Source organism: Antechinus flavipes, chromosome 2, assembly GCF_016432865.1.
Source record: "Antechinus flavipes isolate AdamAnt ecotype Samford, QLD, Australia chromosome 2, AdamAnt_v2, whole genome shotgun sequence".
Lineage (NCBI taxonomy): Eukaryota > Metazoa > Chordata > Mammalia > Dasyuromorphia > Dasyuridae > Antechinus > Antechinus flavipes.
Window position 1 is genome coordinate 499,081,604 of NC_067399.1, and position 22,320 is coordinate 499,103,923.

The 22,320-nt window shown below is 43.4% G+C and overlaps 1 protein-coding gene across 5 annotated transcripts in view; it reads left to right on the forward strand.

The window, feature by feature from the left end:
- Positions 1-7,693: 7,693 nt before the first annotated feature.
- Positions 7,694-22,320, forward strand: part of DNM1 (dynamin 1) — a 70,827-nt gene continuing 56,200 nt past the window's right edge. For 3 of the 5 annotated variants that reach the window (XM_051980087.1, XM_051980088.1, XM_051980091.1), the window contains exon 1: positions 7,694-8,105. In XM_051980087.1, coding sequence (XP_051836047.1) covers positions 7,945-8,105 — 161 coding nt within the window. In that variant the 5' untranslated portion in view covers positions 7,694-7,944. The remainder of the gene's footprint in view (positions 8,106-22,320) is intronic. The other 2 variants (XM_051980090.1, XM_051980089.1) reach the window with 2 other exon arrangements.

A 22,320-nucleotide genomic window follows, 5' to 3' on the forward strand; every position in this document is an offset into this window, starting at 1 on the left:
ACTATTCTGGAGAACAATTTGGAACTATGCCCAAACTGTGCATACCCTTTGATTTAATAGTGCCACTTCTGGATCTGAATTCCAAAGAGATCATAAAAGAGGGGAAAGAGCCCACAAGTGCAAAAATATTTGTAGCAACCCTTTTTGTAGTAGCAGAGAATTGGAAAATGAGTAGATGGCCACCAACTGGGGAATGGCTGAATAAATTTTGGGATATGAAAGTGATGGAATTTTATAGTTCTATTAAAAAATGACCAATAAGCTGATTTTTAGACAGGCCTGGAAAGATTTACATGAAATCTTGTAACATCTTGTCCATGTAAATGTTAAAAATGCTGATTCATCTTTAAAGTGGGTCACTGATATATTTTCCCTCCAGTAAGTTGGTTATTAAATATTTACCAGACCAATCCTGACCTTTCCTTTCTATAGAACCTTTCCCCTTTAAATAGAGCTTCCGCATGGCAAGTAGCCCTTAACTCCATAGTTTTTTGCCACAGTAGTTAGAGCCAGGCTTTATTAGTGATCTTTTGGAACAGACATATTTCTGACTTTTAGAATTTGATCCAGATACTAGACAGAAAGGAACTCCTTTCCTCCTACACCCCAGATTCTTCTCCATCTCCCCTTCTGCTGCCCAGTATTTGGTTCCACTTGCAATCATTTTTAAGTTGCACTTTCAAAGCAATTTAGATGATGAAATCTTAACCAGGAGTAAATGTTTAACAGCCAAGACATACTTAAATTTGATATCCTGAATTTTCTTCATCAGTTTTTTAACTATAGACATTTAACAAAACAATAAATCACACCCTGGTATGTAGCATTTGTCCAGCGAATCAACATCAATAGCCTGTCATTAAAAGTCCTGAGTCTAGCCTCAACCTGACATCAAGCTACTCTACTCCCTTTCGTAAGTCCTCTGCTCCTGTAGGGCTCACCTTCCTTCCCTTTAGCATGTCTTACTTTTTCCTGCCTGTTTTCCTTTACTCAAGTTGTGCCCTCTACTTACACTCTTGTACTTCTTTCTCCATCTACCCAAATCCTATGCATCTTTCTCTTAAATGTTACCTCTTTCCCAGATAACCTCAACCAAAAATGATCTTTTGTTTATCTGAGTGTCTACATCATCTGAACTATTGATACTACTTGTATAATATTCATATCCTATGAGTGATCTTTCATTTCTCTCCCAGTAATCTCCTTCATGGGAGTGTGAGAGGAGACTGGAACATTAGAATATATATAATCCATTAGACTATAAACTCCTAGTTGATAGAGATTGCTTAAGTCTTTTTTAAAATTATGACTTTTTATTGACAGAACATATGCCTGGATAATTTTTTATAACATTATCCCTTGTACTCACTTCCGTTCCGACTTTTTCCTTTCCTCCCTCCACCCCCTCCCCTAGATGGCTGGCAGTCTTGTACATGTTAAATATGTTGCAGTATATCTTAGATACAATATATGTTTGCAGAACCAAACAGTTCTCTTGTTGCACAAGAAGAATTGGATTCAGAAGGTAAAAATAACCTGAGAAGAAAAACAAAAATGCAAGTAGTCCACATTCATTTCCCAGTGTTCCTTCTCTGGGTGTAGCTGCTTCTGTCCAACATTGATCAACTGGAACTGAGTTAGGTCTCTTTTTCGAAGAATTCCACTTCCATCAGAATACATCCTCATACAGTATCGTTGTTGAAGTGTACAATGATCTCCTGGTTCTGCTCATTTCACTCAGCATCAGTTCATGTAAGTCTCTCCAAGCCTCTCTGTATTCATCCTGCTGGTCATTTCTTACAGAACAATAATATTCCATAACATTCATATACCACAATTTACCCAGCCATTCTCCAATTGATGGGCATCCATTCAGTTTCCAGCTTCTGGCCACTACAAACAGGGCTGCCACAAACATTTTGACACATACAGGTCCCTTTCCCTTCTTTAGTATCTCTTTGGGGTATAAGCCCAGTAGTAGCACTGCTGGATCAAAGGGTATGCACAGTTTGATAACTTTTTGGGCATAGTTCCAGATTGCTCTCCAGAATGGCTGGATTCATTTACAACTCCACCAACAATGCATCAGTGTCCCAATTTTCCCACATCCCCTCCAACATCCGTCATTATTTTTTCCTGTCATCTTAGCCAATCTGACAGGTGTGTAGTGGTATTTCAGAGTTGTCTTAATTTGAATTTCTCTGATTTAGAACACCCTTTCATATGAGTAGAAATAGTTTCAATTTCATCACCTGAAAATTGTCTGTTCATATCCTTTGACCATTTATTAATTGGAGAATGGCTTGATTTCTTATAAATTAGAGTCAAGATTGCTTAAATCTTTAGCACAGTGCCTTGCATGTTTAGACATTTAATAAATGTTTATTCTTAGTTTTATATGTGTATATATGTATATGCTCCTACATGTATACGTGTACTTATGTGTATATGTATGTGTGTGTGTATGTAGCTAGATGCCATAGTGGATATAATGCTGAACCAGAAATCACAAAGATCTGAGTGTAAATCCAGCCTTAGACAATTATTAAATGTGGAACCTTATGCAAATCATTTAACCACTGTCTGCTTAAGTTTCATTATAGTACCTACTTCTTCCTGAGATTTTGAGGGTAATGTGAGATAATATTTGTAAAATGCTTTGTAAACCTTAAAGCATCATATAAACATTAGCTATTTACTAGACAGATAAAAAGATAGATAGGTAAGTAAATAGGTAAGTATATAGATAGATGTTCAAGGCCTGAAAAGCTTGCTGCTATCTACACATACATTATAAAAACAGGAATGTGGACCAACAGGAAGAAAATGACCTTGTCCCTAAAACTTAGCTTTGTGCTAGTGTCTGAAGGCTGTCTGGGAACCCGGGGGACCATTTAATTTAAAGCTTAAGTTCAGTCTTGTATCCTGAGTTTCCTTCAAAAATGGGGAATAGAAAGTTACTTAATGTACAAGATGAATTAGATATATGGGACAGGTAATTTATTTCTATAGACAAAAGAGGAATGCTAAACATAAAATATGCATAGAACACATTGACTAAATGATTAAAAAATAGAATTCAGTAACTTTTAATTACTGATAAAAATTTTCTGGATTGCTGATACTCAAATCTCATTAGAACATAAATTAGTTTATAGGACTGCTAACAAGACATTTTATATTTCACTTTAGTTCAGCACGGTCCAGATAACCCCCAGTATTTGTTTCCTGATAAAAACAGGCAGGGCTGGGCCAGACTCGTGAGTGATGGTCTTCTCCAAGAATACTGGAGTAGTTGCTTGGTATACCTTTTCTTCTGGCATTCATCTCCTGCCCAATGACCCTTTAGAGTCAAGGTCACTCCCAGGCCTGTGTACATCTGCCTCAGGACGGGTACTCATTCCCCTAACACGAAATAACAAACACAGCAGTGGAAAAGCAGCCAGCATTCTAGGTAAAAGTTGGCTAGTTGAGTCACCCTGTTTCCCGAGGACCTTCTACCTTCGCACTTCGCCGTGTTGCTGGAATGGAGAAGGCCCACTCCTTCTTCATCCTCCTTGGAAGACTCAGTAATAAAATGCCAGAGGGAGAAGAGAGGGTAACAACAGTTCAACCAGAAACTCTCTCTTCTTTTAACTTATACAGTTCCTTCCTCTCCTCAAGTGTCATAAAGCCCTGCAAGGGCTTGTTACTTCATGCCAAAATATCAAGTATTTCCACTCTGGGGTAGCACCTGGACCCAAACAGATATTCAACCAGATCCAGGAAGGGCAACGAAGCCTGTTCCATGGCTCCAGAAAAGAGGAACAGACTATTCCCGTAGCCTTTAGTTAGCTGAACGACACCTCTAAATTCCAGAGACTCTGGCTTCCAGAAATGGCGGCTTTGGGAGCTGACAGATTCCCACACTCTGTGCTGAGAAAGCAGATGAGGTTTTTCTTCCTATTCTGATGGCTACGTCTGGGAAGGTTCTGTCTTTCTAAAAGAGGTGCTACTTAAGCTCTGAGGGCAGAGCTAGAAGAGAGATGATTTTTCTTATGGAAGAGAAATAGCATTTCAGAGGAAGATTCTAACTGAAACCTGGGGACAAGGGAAGGAGAAAAGGAAGGGAGAGAGCACCACAGACATGATGTGCCGGCCAGTGTTAGGTCCACAGAGCATCGTGGTTATATCAGTGAGACATTGACCCCTCCATTTTCTTTGCCTGGTGTGGTCCTTGCACATGCCCACTGATTGTATGAGTAATTTATAGGCTGGTGTATCCTAGGTATATAGGGAAGTGTTCTACTGCTAATTTTCTTACTATGCCATTTCATGAACTATTTTGGGATTGAACTTATTGTGTTCTCTGGCTAGTAATTAAATTGGTGGATGTTTCCAAGTTATAATGTGGAGTGGATATGACTGATTTTCTGGTAGCATAAGGTTGAGTGCTCCAGGGGCTAATAATGACAACAATATTGATAATTTTAATAATGATGCTGATAGGATAATAATAATAGCTAGCATTTATGTATCTATCATTTGCCAGCCATCGTGCTAAGTACTTAATATTATTTCATCTGATCCTCAAAACAAGGTGTTATTACTATAACCATTTGACAGTTGAGGAACAGAGGTGAACAGAAATTAATTAAGTTCTAAGCCTAATGTCAAATGGCTCCAAATACCTGAAGCTGCATTTGAACTCAGGCCCAGCATTTTTTAGCTGTCTTTGCTAACTAGTACCTTGAATGGACTGGCAGGTAGGTGGCTCAGTAGCAAGAGTCTTGGGCTTTGAGTCAGAAAAATTCATCCTTTTGACTTCAAATCTGGTCTCAAAAATGTACTAATTGTGACAAGTCACTTCACCCTTTTTGCCTCAGTTTCCTTATCTATAAAATAAATTGGAGAAGGAAACAGCAAACTATTCCAGGATCTTTTCAAAACAAAACAAAACAAAATCTCCAAACAGGGTCACAGTTAGAACTGAACAACTGAACAAATTTAAATGGAATTGAATGTAAAGAGCTAGAAGGGAAGATTTTGTTTGTTTGAAGCTTTTTTTAAAATTTTAATTTATTTTTTTAAAAAACTTTTTACTTTTAAAACATGCATAGATAATTTTTCAACATTGACCCTTGCAAAACCTTGTGTTCCAAATTCCTCCCTCCTTTCCCACACTCCCTTCCTTTATGGCTAGTAATCCAATATATGTTAAACATGTTAAAAATATATGTTTAATCCAATATATGTATATATTTATACAATTATATTGTTGCACAAGAAAAATCAGATCAAAAAGGAAAAAAATGAGAAAGGAAGATTTTGTAGATCAATTGGTTTTGCCTATTTATTTTATACTTGGTGAAAATCTGCTATGGTATTTTTATATCTCGTGTCCTTTCTTCTGAACTACCTAGTACAGTGTCTCATATACCCTAAACATTTTATAAACACTGACTAAATGAGTGCTTAAACTGATGGGCTACATACTGGGTAGACACCCACCTAACAACAGACTACTACTATTGAAGTTATCACAGAAAAGGAGTAGCCTTTTCCTGTATGGATGTGTACCAGAATTTATTTTGCTATATAAAGGCACAGTACAATACTTGTGAATTTAGTTTTTGACATCTTTCAGAGTTTTTCTCCATTCTTATGTTAGCACAAAGTCAAAAGTTAAAACCATTTTTAAAGGTATTTGGTAGCTTAATCGATGTTAAAATTATATCCATGAATATTTCAAGTGGTTTGCTCTCCAGTTTGACTGGGATTTCACACATACCTCCCCAGGAAATGGAGTCACAAGGAAGACAAATGGCTTCGCACACAAAGTTGGAAACTATTGGAGAATAAAGCCCTGATCTCCTAGCAAACAGGTCACCACTTTCCTGTCCTTCTTTAACTCTAACCTTTCCTTAGGACATTGTGTTTACCTGAGGTAAGGGGTGAAGGGAGTCTTGAGGGCCACCAGCCAACTCAGACCTCTCTTTTTCTGATAGAGCCTTGGGAAGAAGTACAATGGGTCCAGAAGGTTTGCATCTCTGAATATCAGAGTGGGAAGGATTAGTAGATAGCCATCTGGTCCAACACCCTTGCGGAGCAACTAACAAGCCAAACAAAACAGCCAAACCTGAGACGGATTTTCATGAAAAGAACCTTGTCTTCAAACCCTGGTTCCATCCTGGAATCCATTCATTGTGTATAGGCTTGAACAAGACACACAATCCTTCTCTGGACATTAGAGTACCTAACACTTTCCTGTATACCTGGGATGAAACAGAAAGGAAAAGGACCTATGTGTACAAAAATATTTATGGTGGCTCTTTTAGTGCTGACAATAAATTGAAAATCGAGGGGATGCCCTTCAGTGGGGAAATGACTGAACAAGTTGTGATATATGATTCTGAAGGAATATTAGTGGTCTATAAGAGATGATAAACTGGATGCTTTCAGAAAAACTGGGAAGACATATGAACTGGTGCAAAGTGAAGTCAACAGAGCTAGAAGAACATTGTGTGATGATCAATTGTAAAGGACTTAGTTATTCTCAGCAATACGATAATTCAGGATAATTTCTGAAGGAGTTATGATGAAAACTGTTATCCATCTCCAGAGAAAGTACTGATGATGCAGATCAAAGCATACTTTTTCTTTGCTTTATTTTCCTGGGATTTTTTTTTTTGCCTGTTTTCTTTCACAACATGACTAACACAGAAATATGTTTTGTATGACTGAACATTTATAACCCATATCAAATTGCTTGCCTTCTCAGTGGGGGGAGGGGGAGGGAGAGAATTTGGAACTCAAATTTTTTTTAAAAACAAAAGTTAGAGTGTTAGATTGTTTTTACATGTAATTGGGGAAAAATAAAATGTTAGATTAAAAAAAAAATAAAGGAATTGGAGCAGATGTCCTCTGGGGCACCTTCAGCTCTAAATCTATGATCCTATGTTGAGAAGATGGAGTGAATATGAATAAGAAGTCAGCATGAATAATAAGTATTTTCTAACTTTTTAATTAGAAGAAGGGCTTGGGAATATGGACAATTTAGCATTTTCCTCCCTGTGTGGTTTACCGGTCCTCTCCTGCCATTTTATATCCATTAACAACACCCACCGATTCACTATTCATTCATCCCCTGTACTTGGTTTCTGTGAGGGAGGCAAAGATGAATAAAATTTGGTCCTTGCTATCCAGGAACTCACAGTCTAGTAAGGAAGATAAGTAGAAAAAGATAACTGACAGCATCGGGAAGAATAGGCCTGTCAGACGAGTATTGGAGATGCCTCAGAGGAATGACAGCTCCCTGGGGCTGCAGGAGATCTTCGCAGAAGGGGTGGGATTTGAGCTGATTTAAATGGTGGAAGCTTAACAGATGGAGATGGGGTGAGGGAGAAGATATTTAAGGTCGATCGGGGTAGAAAGGTGTAGCATAGGACAGGGTGCTGTGACGTGCCGCAGATTATATAAATTAGAATCGAGGTCTTAGAGGAAAAGTGTATTCTTTTCGCGATGGCTTGGCTCTTGATGCAGGGTGTTGGCCCAGAACCCAGGTAAATAGATGGCTTTCATCGACCACGCGCTAGAAAACTACAATTCCCGTGATGCCTCAGCACTGGCGCCTGCGCAGAGAGAAGGAGCCTCCCTCGGGCTCTCCGTCTCCCTCTGGCGACTACCGCGGGTCAGTGCGGGACTCCAATCCCCGTGGGGTGGCTGGGCAGCTTGCTAGCCCGGCTGCTGTCGAAGCAGGCAGTTGGGTTAAGCGTCTCTGCTGCAGCGGGAGGGAGAAGACGCAGGAGCTCAGACCTCGGTGTGGGAGGGAGAGGAGAGCCAGGGGCTGTCCTTGCCGCGGATCCAGCGGCCGGCAGCCTGCACTGAGCGCAGCGGGCTCGAAGGAATTCGGAGCCGGAGCGGGGAGCCCCCGGAGAGGGGGCTCGGGCAGCGGCTGCCGCAGCGATGGGGAACCGTGGCATGGAAGACCTGATCCCGCTGGTCAACAGGCTGCAGGATGCCTTCTCCGCCATCGGCCAGAATGCCAACCTGGACCTGCCGCAGATCGCTGTGGTGGGCGGCCAGAGCGCGGGCAAAAGCTCGGTGCTGGAGAATTTCGTGGGCAGGTAATGAGCCCGTGGTGGCACCCAGCCCGCGTAGCCCAGGCGCCCTCCCCTCCCCGACCCAACGGTGCCCTTCCCGCAGTCCGCCCCGTCTGCACCCACCGGGCACTGCGCTGAGCCGCGGGCCACTGCAGCTATCCCCCTCCCCCGCTCCCGGCACCCCCGAGACGGGCACCGCGCCTTTGCACAAGGCAGTGCCCCTAGTGCGGGCTCAAGGTACCCCAGAGGTGGGTAATGCCTCCCAAGGTGGGCACCAGACGTCTTCTCCCGCCCCCTCCCCTGCAGAGGGCAATGCCCCTTCCCCCCTCTCTGCGCCGTCTGTGCGCAGCGCAGCGGAGGGGGAGGGGGAAGGCTTGGACTGCAGGCTGCGGGGGCCAAGGATGGATGGATGGATGGATTGGGGGTGGGGGGGCCAGCGGCTTCTTATCTTTTACTGAGCAGCGGGGAAGGGAGCCCTTGGGCTGCGGGCGGGTCACTGCCAGGCTGGGAATGGAAGAATGATATCTCTCCATCTCTGGCAGCCAGGGCAGCTTTACCCTCCCGGGCTCCCCTCTGTAGCCCAAGAGAGGTAAAGGGGGGGAGGTGAGGGAGGGGGAGGGGTGGACACGACCGCGGAGCCGCGGTTGAGAGATGACTAAGCCCGGGAGGCAGGCAGCCCTTTGGGGAGGGGTGGGAGGAAGGAGAGACCTGGGAAGTCTGCAGGAGCCATTTGAAGCATCTAATCACTCATCCAAGTGGCTTTATCCCAGGGAGGCCTGGACAGACCCTCAGACTGGAAGGGGAGACTGATGACACTCTCTCTGCCATAAGGAATGGAGGAAGGAAGCAATGACCTCCGCCCCCCTCCCTCCCCCATATACCAGGCTGCCTGGGAGACAAAGGGCCTGGGCTTATGTAACTACTGGGGAGGCAAGAAGGTCAGATCCGGGCTGCAGCCCTCTCTCTCCTCCATAGATTTACCTGTATGTCTTACGGAGGGGAGGACGCTCAGGGGACGACAGCAGTGCTAAAAAATTGATTGGTGATTGGGCTGGAGTCAGCGGTCTTAGGATCTTCCTTTCAAAGGAAGAGATGGGGGAGGGGGGTTTCTCTCTCCCCATCCCTCTTGCTTGGGAGGCTGATTGTGGGATGTAGAGAGAATTCCAAAGGAGAAGGCTGCAGCAGTTCCTCCTTACAGGTGGACTTGGCTGCTACCTGTTCCCCTCCCCCTTCCTAATGGCTCCTTCCTGCCTCTTCTCATCCGAACCTTCAACATCACTTCTCTCCCCTTTCTTTTCATTAGCAGCCCAACTGGGCTCCCAGTCTGTGCATCTGGCTTCCGATCCCAATTCCCTTCAGATGACCTTCATGGCTAGCAATCGTAGCCTGGACTCTTAGCAAGGGACTGTAGGTAGGGCAAAAGATACACTTCTACATTTAGTCCCCATCTTTGTCCTTCAGGGACTATCTGGGGAGCATCTGTACTTCCTACTCAATGTAGATTAAACCCAGAAGAGTTAAAGCTCCCTGCTAGCCCCACTCTGAGCTCAAATAAGCTCCACTTCCTCTACAGTGACCCTCATGGGAGGAGAGGAGGGAAGGGGGGAAAGTCTGTATGAGGGGAGGGTCCCTGCTGCAGAGGAACCTCAGTATTCCAGAGAAGCTCTGATTCTGGGAAAGCTCCTCTTCCTCCCCCAAAAGGGGTTAACCCCTAGACTAGGGTTCTTCAGTAGAGTTTGACAGCTCCTTCTTGGCTCCCAGCAAAACTGACTTCTGCAGATTTCCCCTGGGCTCATGTGACTCAAGAGCTGCAGAGATATGGGCTAGAGGGAGGCACCCACAGATGATTTGGCTTGGTCCCTGGGTGGGGGCTGAAGGCTTGAAGGAGTTATCTTATATCTTCCTTTGTCCTTCCCATCCTCATGACTGCCCTACCTCCCCCCCCAAAGTATTTCATTTTCACCTTGTGGCCAAAGATTTCCAGAGAAGCAGGTGGCCCCAATGATGTACAAGGTATAGTGAGGTAATGCTGTGAGCTCAGCATGGGGAGACATGCTGTGTTATATGCAGTAAATATTGGGGCTGCCCTCTCTGGGGGGGTGCAGAGGGAATAATGAAAACTCATATTTAAATAGTTCTCTAAACCAATCTTCTGGGGACTCCAAGGGGGTTCCTAAGAACCCCTTTCAGGAATCAGGGAGTCCTTTCGGGGACTCCTCAAGGTCAAAACTGTTTTCATAATAATAATAAGACATTTTCATTTCTAATATGGTAAAAATGGATTGCTGTAACCCACATAAACAGAAGTTCTTTGAGAGGAGTCCTCAATAATTTTTAAGAATATAAAGGGTCCTAGGACCAAAAAGGTTCAGAATCGCTGCTCTATTGAATAAATGTATTGCATTAATTACTACTGTGAGGTAAGTACAATTATTATTATCACCATTTTACAGATGAGTAAACTTTGACCTGGGCTAAATGAAGAGCAGATGAGGAGATGGGGAAGAAGAAAAAAGAAATCTAGGAAATTCAAGTTTCTTATTGATCTCTAAGCCCTTAACAGGTCTTGAATCTTCCCTCTAACTCTAGAAATAACAGCAACAATAATAGCAAGTATTTATATATCACCTACTATTTGCAATGAACTATGCTTAGCACTTTAAAGTTTTCTCATTTAGTCCTCCTGGCAACTGTGGGAGAGGGGGTTAGTTGATATTATTATCCCCATTTTATAGATGAGGAAACTGAAGTTATGTGACTTGCCAAGGATCACCCAGTGCTGAAGGAAGATTTGATCTTGGCTCTTCCTGCCTCCAGACCCAATGCTCTATCCACTGGGCAGGGCGGAGTATGGGATTTGTCCAGGGTTAGACATCCAGAGTAGAGGGTAGGACCTGACCTTAGCCCATAGTTCTTGCTCCTCTGGAGGACTGGAAGCTGATGATGCTGGGTTCTGCCTTGTCCTCTCCCCTCTCTGGTTCCCAGGTTGTGCCTGGATTTCCGCTCAATGTCAGCAGGCCTGGGGATGTCCCTGGGGCTGTGTGCATGGTGATGAAGGCAGGCTATGAGACTCCCTCAGGACCAGGTCTCCCTTCCTCCGTCCTCCAGGGAGGAAACGAACCATGGAGCAGAGGAAACAAGGAATTCTGGGTCTGACTGGGATCTGGGATTCTGGGACAGCGGCAAGCCGGCCTCCTTGTCAGCTCTAGAATTGCACATATAGGACCGTCCTTTTAGAGATAGAAGGGTCATCTTAAACCCTTAGATATGGAAAGCCTGGCAGATTTACTGATTTGTTCAAAGTCACACAGGAAGGGGCAGGGCCAGGATTTGGCCCCAGAGCCAACGTCCTCTCCACTCTACCCCACCTTGCAGAGTTGGGGAGATGCCCGGTACCTGATGAGCTCATCCTTAGAGACTTCATTCTGTAGGTAGGTAAACTGAGGCATGGAATAGAGAAAACTCCTTTTATCCAGCCCATCAGTGGAGAATGCCTGGTCTAGCCTACGTCTTCTAGCCTCACGCCATCTTCCTGCTGGTGATGGTTGGGCCTGCCTTCTCATGGGCTGCTTGAGATAGGAAGCAAACTTGTAGAGCTCCCTGCAGGTAAGGGGCCCTCTGATTTACCTTTTTTTGACCTGGGTCCGAGATGTCTGAGAATGGATCTGGCAGGTCCTAGTACTGGTCCTATACTGACCAGATGGTAACCTTCCTCCTTCAATTTTCTCTAAGAGAGAGCCAGCCAAGCCTACATAGAGTGTGTGCCTTTGGCCACGTGATGTATCTTCCCTATGATGCTGTGAAACAGATTTTCCTTTAGTTCTGGGGCAGCTCAGGATAGGGTGGCAAGGGCTTTAGAGCAATCTGCTTGGGATGGGTCTTTCCAGCCCAGTGTTGGGACAGAGGAAGTGGTGCAAAAGCCTCCTAGAAGCCAAAGCTGTAAGAGAGACATAGAGATGGAGACAGTGAGAAAAAGGGAGAGACAGAGACAGAGAGACAGAACAGACAGACAGAAGGAGATGCCAAGAGTCAGAATGCAGAAAACCAGCCTGGAAACTGGAACACCTGGGTTCCTATGTGAATCTGTTTCCTCTCTTAACTTTCTCCATCCTTTTTAGATCTGGGATAAGAAACCAAATGTGTTGATTTTTTTTTTCTGGCCCTCATAGTGAAAGAAGAGAAGATAAATGCATGGGAAGAGAATTTATTCTATTGGGCAGTTTGTGCCAAGTGAATTCTTCCTGAGCTTTTCAGGTTCAGAAGAGAGCCAGCTTGGTCAGGGAGGACTTCATGTCCGTCAGCTCCCTCTGGACTGTGTCTCTGGGCCCACCAACACGACCTGATAATGGGGAATGCCTTAGCTGGGTCAGACAGCTGTACCCTGCAGGACCAGACCTGGCTTTCCTTCCCTGTCAATCCCAGTAGCTACATGGTCCAGTCAGAGAACACATATTGACTCCCCCCACTCTCCAGTCCATGGGAAACACATTGCATGTGCTTACTCTTGTGCCTGAAACATGCTTGGCACATGCTCGGGATCCCATATGGCTGCTGGGCATCCAAATGCTTAACATGGAGGACATAGGACCAAACTCCTTCCCTCCTCTCAGGAGAGAGAAATCTATATGAGAGCTATCCTTCCCATGGCTGGGTCAAGGAAAGCAGATATGCAAAGTGACCCAAGGAGGACCAGGATGCTGAAGGGAAATGGAGCTGAGCAGGGACTGATAGGAGAGCTATGGGGGAGAGTCAAATTTCTTTAAGTTTGGCTGGGAGGTCATTGGGGCCAAGAATGCCAGGAGCTGGGGGAAGGGAGGGCCTGGGATGGCACCAACCAATGAGCAGGAAGGACAGCTACCTAGAGGCCTTAGGAAGCGCCCTTAAGAGAGACTCACAGCAGGACAGTTAGAGGGATAGACCAGGGTCAGGAGCACCTGAGTTCAAATCCACTCTCAGATACTTACCACTTCCTAGCTGGGTAACCCTGGGTCTTTTCTTACCTTCAGTCAGGCTTGGGACAGGAGACTTTCCTTTCCCAATTCAGGTATCTCAACCCTGTATCCTTGAACTTATGCTACTTTAGTACATCCATAATGCTAGACTTGGCATCAAGAAGACATGAATTAAAATCCCACTTCAATACTTATTAATTTGGTCAAAAAATAAGATAAAAAATTAAAAATAAAAATTTAAAAATATAATTTAATCCCTAAAAAAAAAGACTTGTTAGTTCTGTGACTGTGAACACTCTTTTCGCCTCAGTTTCTTCATCTGTAAAATGAGGATGATGATAATAGCATCTTCCTAAGTTTGTTATTAAGATCAAAATGAGATAATATGTGTAAAATGATTTGTAAACCTCAAAGTGCTATGTAGATGTTAGCTATTTTTATTGTATGGATACAGATGACGCATGCCAGTCTACTGGTATATATAAGTTAAGGGCAACTAGATGGCACAGTGGATAGAGCATCGGCCCTGGAGTCAGGAGTTCAAAACCAGCCTCAGACACTTAACACCAGTTGTGTGACTCAGGGGAAAACATAACTCCAATTGCTTTGCCCCCCCAAAAAAAGTTAACACACAACCACATACAGAGTTAGTAAACATTTATTAAGCTTCTTCTACGTTTCAGTGCTGTGTAAGGGCTGAGAATGTAAAGAAAAGTATAAGACAGTCTCTGCCCTCAAGGGGATTACAAAATAATGGAGGAAGACACCGCGTAGGAAGAATTATGCTGCAGTCATGTAATGTAATATATTAGTCTTCATTCATATCTGTGTTTACATTCACATGCATGCATACTCTTTAAAGATTCCTCTTCTCTCTCCACTGTCGTTATAACTAACTTTTCTTTCTACTCTCTTGTTCCTGTTGGCAAAAGGGAAACCAAGAGAGCTCAGGCCATTTTCATATCCAGCATGTATCAGGCTCATAGTAGCTGAAAGGTGCAGTCAATAGAGTCCTGCGCCTGGAGTCAGGAAGGTTTTGAGTTCAAATCTTGCTTCAGATACTTGCCTATATGACCCTGGTAAGTCATGTAAGCCGTGAATCTGCAAAATGGGGATAATAATACCAATTGTCTTCTTGGGTTTTTGTGAGGAGCAAATGAAATACATCTAAAGCATTTTGCAAATCTTAAGATGTTATATAAATTCTAGCTATTATTATCAAGTCTGGCCTTTTTTTTTTAATGATTTTATATTCATTATTTTACCGAAGAAAAATTTTAAAAAATTCTAGTTAGGCCTTTGTTCATTGGAAGAGCATATAGCCATAGTGCACAGATGTTTTCAGCCATCACTGTGAGGAAATAATTTATTAATAAATTATTAATTAATGACTGGATGTTTATTTTGCAATTACCCACTGAGCATCCTGCTACAAATGGGGGGACACTGAGGTCCAGGAAGAGTAAGGGACTCACTCCGCAATGACCCAGCACCCCAACCATGAAGATACACAAACACTGGCTGGGTGACCTTGAGCCAGCTTCTTTTCCTGGGCTAGCAAATGAAGGGGTTAGACTTTTGGCTCTATGATTCTCTCTCCCAACTCCCTTATAAGGGCCCAAGTCTAAGGCTTATGTATCTGAAGAAGAGTAAATGGGCTCTTTTTACAAAAAGAAATTCTGACTGCTCTATTTGGGCTTCACATTACCCCATTTTCCCCCATTCCTGCCCTCCTGCTGTTTGCTCTCACTTCAAATACCTCATCCCAGGTGGGCCTCCATCTTCTCTCTCTACTCACATCCAGGTAACAAGGATTTTTTCCAGTGATACAGAGCAGAGAAAATGTCATGTTGATACCAGGGTGAAGGAGAGGGCCAGGAACCCGGACTGTCAGGAGGGAGACTGGAAGCAGATATGGGGAGGGGAAGGCCAGAGTCCAGCAACTCCTGGAAAGAGACAAAGAGGAACAATTAGCAGCTTCATCCACCTCTGACATCCCTATTTATTACCATGAGATTGTTTTATTTTGTTGCTCATATGTATCTGATCTTAAGACATTGAAAGAGGAAAGGCATTATTAACCAAGGGCAGAATATTACAATAGGCCATTGCTGTGTGAGGAGGAAAAGCCCCTGGTTATCCAGGAATCTGAAAGCCCCACCCCCTGAACCTTTGCCAGAATCTGATGAATGACTAGTGTTCTTAAGACCTGGGGTCCCCCTCCTCCATCCCCACCAAATAATAATAGACATTTCTATAACTCCTTAAGAATATAAAAGGATTCATACAACCTCATTTGATCCTCAATATCCCTGTAAGGTACTTTCAATAAGCATTATTACCCCCACTTTACAGATGAGGAAACTGAGGGTAGGGTTTCATGAGGAGAGATATTAAATGTTTTAGCCAGAGGCTCACAGCTGGTAAATGTCAGAGGCAGGATTTGGGAACATTCATTATTTCTACTCTGGTGTACACCAGCATAATTGTCAAGATGCAAGCTAGAAATAAGAATTACATCATATGTTTATTTATATGAGGTTTGCAGTGCTTTCCTTACAATGCTATGATGTTGGGTAATGTAAGGATTATTTTCTCCAATTTGCAGATGAGGAAACTGAGCCTTTTAAAGTTGAAAAGACTTATCTAAGATATCTTTTAAATATCTGAGGCAAAGTCTGAACCCATTTCCCTCTAGATAGCTCATTATCCTTCAGACAATTCTAACTCCCCACTCAGAGATTTTTTTTTACTCAATAGACAGAACATGCTTTTACTGAGTATATTTATGATATCAATATAATAAATATAATTATAACAATGGCCTTAATAGCTTATCAATAGATTCTCATCTAAAGATGATAGTTTTATCTTCTTTCTAATAGACCTCTCAGGGCACAATATGTTGAGAAATCCTTTCCCTGGAACAAAATACTGAAACTTAGTTGTATGTAATTTTAATGACCAAGCTTGCCCTGGAAAAGAGATGGAAAACAACCCTTTTCCCCTTATTTGCAGAAGAAGACAGAGATGTGGGATATTGTACCTATAGGTTGTCTCCAAAGTCTTAGGGCAGTTTTAAGCGTAATAAGCTGGCTCACCTGACTCACCTGATATGTGGCTTAATTTTTTTGAGCTACTTTCTAAAAGAAAGAGAAAAGGTGGTTTACTTTAGTAAAGGGATGTGATTTACTTTAGTAAAGGGATGGTTTACTGAGATTTGAGTCAGGACATATATTCGGAAAGGTGATGTGATATAAAAACAAAAGCTAGCCATTTTATTTTTAAAATATATGTTTATTTCATTAAATATTTCTCAGCTATATGTAAAAAGTTTTTAACATTCATTTTTTAAAATTTTGAGTTCCAAATTGTCTCCCTCCCTCCTTCTCTTCCATCCTCTTACTTCTTGAAAAGGCAAGCAATATGATACCTTTGATCATACATGGAAAGCCACACAGAACTCCTTTTCATATTTGCCATTTTGGATGAAAAAAAAGAAAAATAAAGGAAGTGGAAAAACAAGATCTTTCATTCTGTTCATCCATTCTCTCTCTGCAAGTGGATAGCACTTTTTAATGTGAGCCTTTGTCTTGTATTGTTAAATTGTATTGTATTGTTATATTGATCACAGTAACTAAGTCTTTCACTGTTGATCATCATTACAATGTTGTTACAGTATATAGTGTTCATTGGTTTTGCTCACTTCACTTTGCATCAGTTTATATAAGTCATCTCAGGTTTTTCTGAAACCATTCTGCTTGTCATTCTTAAGCTATCCATTTTTAAAAAGATCTTTTGTCCCACTGGTCATTTCTATAAAGTCAGTTTTACAGACATGCTTCAGAATCTGCAAGCCTAACTCATGTTGCCAAGGTCCTAGAAACCAATTTCTTCCTTCTATATCTCCCCGACTCCATTGTCCTAGGCTGAGAAAACAGAAGCTTGGCGTGGACTTGGGGGATGGTTTATGGACTTTCAGCTCAGTTTGTGTCAACAATATGGCGTGATAGCTAAAAAAAAAAGTTAATATTACCTTTGTTTATGTTGAGAGAGAAACTTAGTGTCTGGATTGATTTTGCTTGCTTGCTCTCTGCCTCAGACAGACCTCTTCTAAAGTACCTTGTTTAGTCCTGGGAGTTCCATTTTGAAAAAACATGGACAAATTTGACTTTATCCAAAGAGTGGCAACTAGGAAGGACAACTGCAAGGTCTGCAGGGATGTTGGGCCTGGAGAAGGGAGACATGACAGTTATCCTCAATACTTAGGGAGCTGTTAGACAGACACTAGCCTTGTTCTGCTCAGTCTACAGAATGAGAAGCACTAGGTAAAAATTGTAAAAAGACAGATTTCAGCAGAGGAAGAACTACTTCCATCAGAGGTGATCCAAAATGGAATGGGCTTCCTCAAAAAGGAGTGAGCTTCCCATCCCTGGAGGTCTTAAGGCAAAGGTTGGATGACCATTTGTCAGGACAGATCTCCAATCTCTTCCACTTCTAAGTTCAGTGACCCTTTGACCTGTCTATATAGCATCCTCCATAGTGTTCCTCTCCCTTACTCTCCCCAATTCAGGACTGCCATCAGCTATCCCTCATCTCCCCCTCCCCCCCAAAAAAAATCCTTTACCACAACCAAGCCTATCTCTCTCTTTTGTTTTGTCTCATTTTTGCGAGCCAGTTGGGGTTAAGCGACTTGCCCAGGGTCACACTTCCCCAGCTGGGAAGTGTGAAATGTCTGAGGCTGGATCTGAACTCAGGTCCTCCTGACTCCAGGCTCCATCCAATGTGCCATGGAGCTGCCCCCGTAGCTCAACTCCCCGTCCAACACTTGAGGAGTCAGATGGAGAGGCAGCTTTCCTCTGAGCCTGCTGCTTTGTTTTCCTTGAATTCCAGTCCAAGAAAAAGTCAGGCAGTGGTTCTAAGAAGGAAGGTGAATGCCAATATGTGAGTGCCCAAGTTGGCACAGGAGCTATGCCATTTCTACCAGCTTCTGTGGGCTCGAGCTTGAGCTTGGGCAGAAATCAGCTATCAGGCAAGTGAGACTCAGAAGGGAAATGGGAAACGGGCCTCCTCAGCCAGGTTCTTCTGCCTGGTGCTCTAAAATTATTCCTTCCTTTTTCTCTCTCCCCCAAGGGAGGTGGATTTCCAACCAAGCAGCCCTACCTTGGAAAGAAGATACTCAGCCATTACCATCCCTGACAGGGTTTCCTGCTCCCGTGTTAGGGGTGGCTGCCAAAGTGAGGCAGCTTGGGTCTCAGGTTAGAAACTGTTCTTGAAATCCCTGAGACCAGGGAATCAGACATACCCACAGGCATCGCTCCCGGGGTGGTGGGGGGATTTGTTGAGCCAGGCCAGCTTCCCCCTCTCATCCTGCCTTTCCTCTGGGGAGGGACACCTCACCTCATTCCTTCTGTGATCATCTCATATAGCTTGTTTCTTCTCCAGTTGTGGAAACCGAGGCCCAGAAAGGGAAAGTGACTTCTCTAAAGTCTCCCAGAAAGGTTATGGAAAAGCCAAGACCAGGACCTGGGTCTCTTAACTTCCAGGCACTTAGCGTCCTTTCTTTCCATAAGGCCGGCCTGCTCTCCATCACCAAGACTGCTTCTCCTTCCCAGAGGTCCTCCTGGCCTTCCCAGTGCACCCAACCTCAGTGCAATGGGGCAGTGACCAGCCCACATTTAGGAATCCCAAGGGAGCCAAACAATCTCTTCCTCTCTTTCTCTTAACCCCAAGCCCTCAGCCATGATGGACATTGCTCCATGAGCCCTGGAGACCCTAGAGTGAGTCCTTAGATGACAGCTGTCCATGTGGCAATGCACCTTTTGGGGACCTGTCTGTCTGGAGCAGAGGCTATAGAAGAGAACAGAATCCTGGCGATTGGGATCACTGGGCTTTGCATCATCTGAACCATTCCTTCTAGGGTTGTTTTCTATTACCACTTTTTTCCTGGATAGTTTGGGGATGATGGAGATGTTCCTTATAAAGTGCTTTGAGCTTCTTGGAGGTATCATTTTTCTCTCTTTATGCCTGTTATGTGTTTGAGGATGAATCAGCAGAAGACTAGGAAATCACTTTCTCAATCTCCCAGCTTCACTTCTTACCATCTCCCACTCTCCCCAGGACTTAGTAGTGATGGCTAGCATTGCCCCATCCCCATCTCCTAGGGGCAGGGAGATGTCTGGTGGGCTTGGCCATTGCTCTCTCTGGGGGCCTTGTTATTGGTGATCCCCCAAACTGGCCTCCATGGCCATCAAGGAGGGGATGGCACCCCTCTGGTATATTGAGAGAGGCGGGTAAGCTTGGCAAGCTCCCTGGATGCATGATAGGAAGCTTGCTGGGAGGAGTCAAGGAAAGGAGGAAGGGAATTTTATTGAAGAGTGGGGTCAAAACGTATCTCTGGGAAAGGGAAGGAACCACAGAGATGGAATGGAATTAGGAACAGGACAGGAGTTTCCCTTCCCTCACCTTCCAGAGCTGAGGTTGAAGGAATGGGGTTAAGAAACAAGACCCCTGTGTTCTGGGATGCCCTGTGCTATTCCCTAATTTTCTCTGGGAAGAGCTGGTTCTTAGAAGGTTACAAAGAAATCTGGGAATTATCTTTTAGGTTTTGCATATTTCTGAAGGAGAGTTACTGTGAGATAAAGTACAACAGGCACAACAGTATTTAGGACCGTGACTCAGAGAAGCTCTGTATTCTTCCCCTTTCTCTGGGCATCAGATTTTCTATCTGTAAAATGGAAGCTTTTAGTTAGAATCCCAAAATGTTAGAATTATAGAATATTAGAGCCAGAAAGGGTTTTGGAAATGATTTGGTCCTTCCCTTTTAGTTTACAGCTAAGAAGCTTCATTCCCAGACAGGTGAAATGACTTGATCAAAGTCACATAGTTCATATGGGAACTTCTTTTAGCTCTCATAGTCTTCTGTCTAAATGTCTATCTCTATCTGTCTCTTTTTCTCCCCTGATATTTTTTATTTTTATATCACACTCATACCTCCCCTTCAGATGCCCAGAGTGTTTTATCTTGTAACAAAGGTTAAAAGAGGAAAAAAAAATCAACAAAGTCAACTAATACATGACTGGGTTAAAACATTATATACAGTCCCTGTGCAACAAGAAAACTGTTCGGTTCTGCACACATATATTGTATCTAGGATATACTGTAACCTATTCAACATGTAAAGGACTGTTTGCCATCTGGGGGAGGGGGTGGAGGGAGGGAGGGGAAAAATCATAACAGAAGTGAATGCAAGGGATAATGATGTAAAAAATTCCCCTGGCATGGGTTCTGTCAATAAAAAGTTATTAAAAAAACAAAACAAAACAAAACAAAACAAACACTATATACAGTATTGTACACCCATAGTTCCCCTCCTCTCCAATGAGGTGCATTTCCTCAAACGTGAGACTCATTCTATGATTATCATTCTAAAATTAAGTGCCTTTGACTCACATTTTTGAATTCTGTGATTCCGTGGCTTCCCTCAAGAACTGGAGGAAAGATAGAGAACTCTCTTTGGACCAATCCCTTGAAGGTTTCTTTGGATGTTACCCAAAAGGATGGAGAAACCCAGACATTACTGAATATGCATATATTGCCTTCTCTGCTCTTTTATAGAGAGCAGTGATCCTCACTGGGGAATTCCTGTCCCAGGCTGTCTCCCTGCCTATAATCTCTGCTTCCCTGTAAGCTGATTGTCCTTTTAATAGCTCAGGTGGTAAGCATTACCCAAGAGAACTGGGGCCTGAGGAAGCCTCATCTTCCTGAGGCCAGAGGTTCTGAATGTCCAACTGTATTGGACCTTCTCTTTGAACCCCCTATTTAAATCCCCTTCTTTTTTGAGGTCGGTTTGAGGAGGCAGTCAGGTTCAGAGCATCTCAAAGCCCTGTTGTCAAAGCGAGGACCTAGATGTCTGAGTGGTTGGAGACTGAGATATTTAAAAAATGCAGAACTGAGATCTTGGGATAGAAAATAGAATTCCCCCCTCCCCCGAAAAAATCTATTTGTCCATCCATTCTTGCTGAACCATGGAGGCTCCAATCTAGGCTTTTCTTCCCCGAGCTCTTAGGACCAGGGAAGTCTGCTGACATCAGGCTGATGTATTGGTTCAGAGTTAATGGGGGAGGTAGTGGATATTGGTTCCATTTCTGTGAGGGGGGTGGGGAGTGCTTTGTGGTTTTCTTTCTCTCTGAGCTTGTTTCCATGGGAACTGGCAGTTACCATGGTGTTACTGGGCAGGAGCTGGCCAGGTTGGGGTTCCGCCTCTATGTTAGTGGAGGGTTTGGAGGAGGGGACTAATGAGAGCACCTCTGTCTAGGGACTCCATCTCTTTCTCACCTCATGTTCCTGTTCCTGCTTAGGCCATGACATTTGGTCCCTCTGTCTTTACTGGACTGGGTTCTCTCATCTTCATTCTCCATCCCCTGCTTGCTAGGAAGAAGTACTATTTTTCACGGTCTCCTACAGCTTTCATAAGTGTGACTCTATGACACTACCTTACCAAGACTACTTAGATATTCTGAGGCAGGACACCTTTTGTTCTTTGTTTTGTCCTAATCCTCTCAGTGATAGAGGTAGACAAGCTCATCTGCTTCAGTTTTCTCCTGATCTTTCTTCCCAGTGTTTTAAATTTCCCTTCTCCTTCCCCACCTTTTATAGGTAGGGAAACTGTCCAGAACAAGGCTTAGATGGACCTGAGGAGGAAGCCTTCCTAGCTTCTCATCCCGATCCTTAAGGTAGAAAGAGCATTTCTGGTTAGATTTGTGAAGCAGACATATCAGTGCACAGTGGAAGGGGCAACCCATCAATCAATGAGGATTTATTAATCACCAGTTATGTGCCAGATGCTGTGCTAAGTGCTGAGGATAAAAAGAAAGTTAAACAGGATCCCTTAAGAAACCTACATTCTAAGGAGTTAGGAGTATCCAGGGACTCAATAATAACTCACATTTCTCCAATACTTTGAAATTTACCAAAGTGATTTCTTCACAACTACTCTGTGAATAGGTAAGGTAAGTTTTATTAGTCCCATTTTTACAGTCACTTTCTTGTTAGAAAGAGTGATAGCTCAGATGAAATGCCTCAGACATTTTACCAGTTGTGTGACCCTGGACCTAACACTGTTTATCTTAGTTTCCTCATGTATAAAATGGGCTGAAGAAGAAAATGACAAACCACTCCAGTATCTTTTCCAAGAAAACCCTATATAGGGTCATGAAGAGTTGATTATAACTGAAGTGATTGAACAACAACAACTTAAAGAGTGATGGATAGCCTAAGTTCGCCAT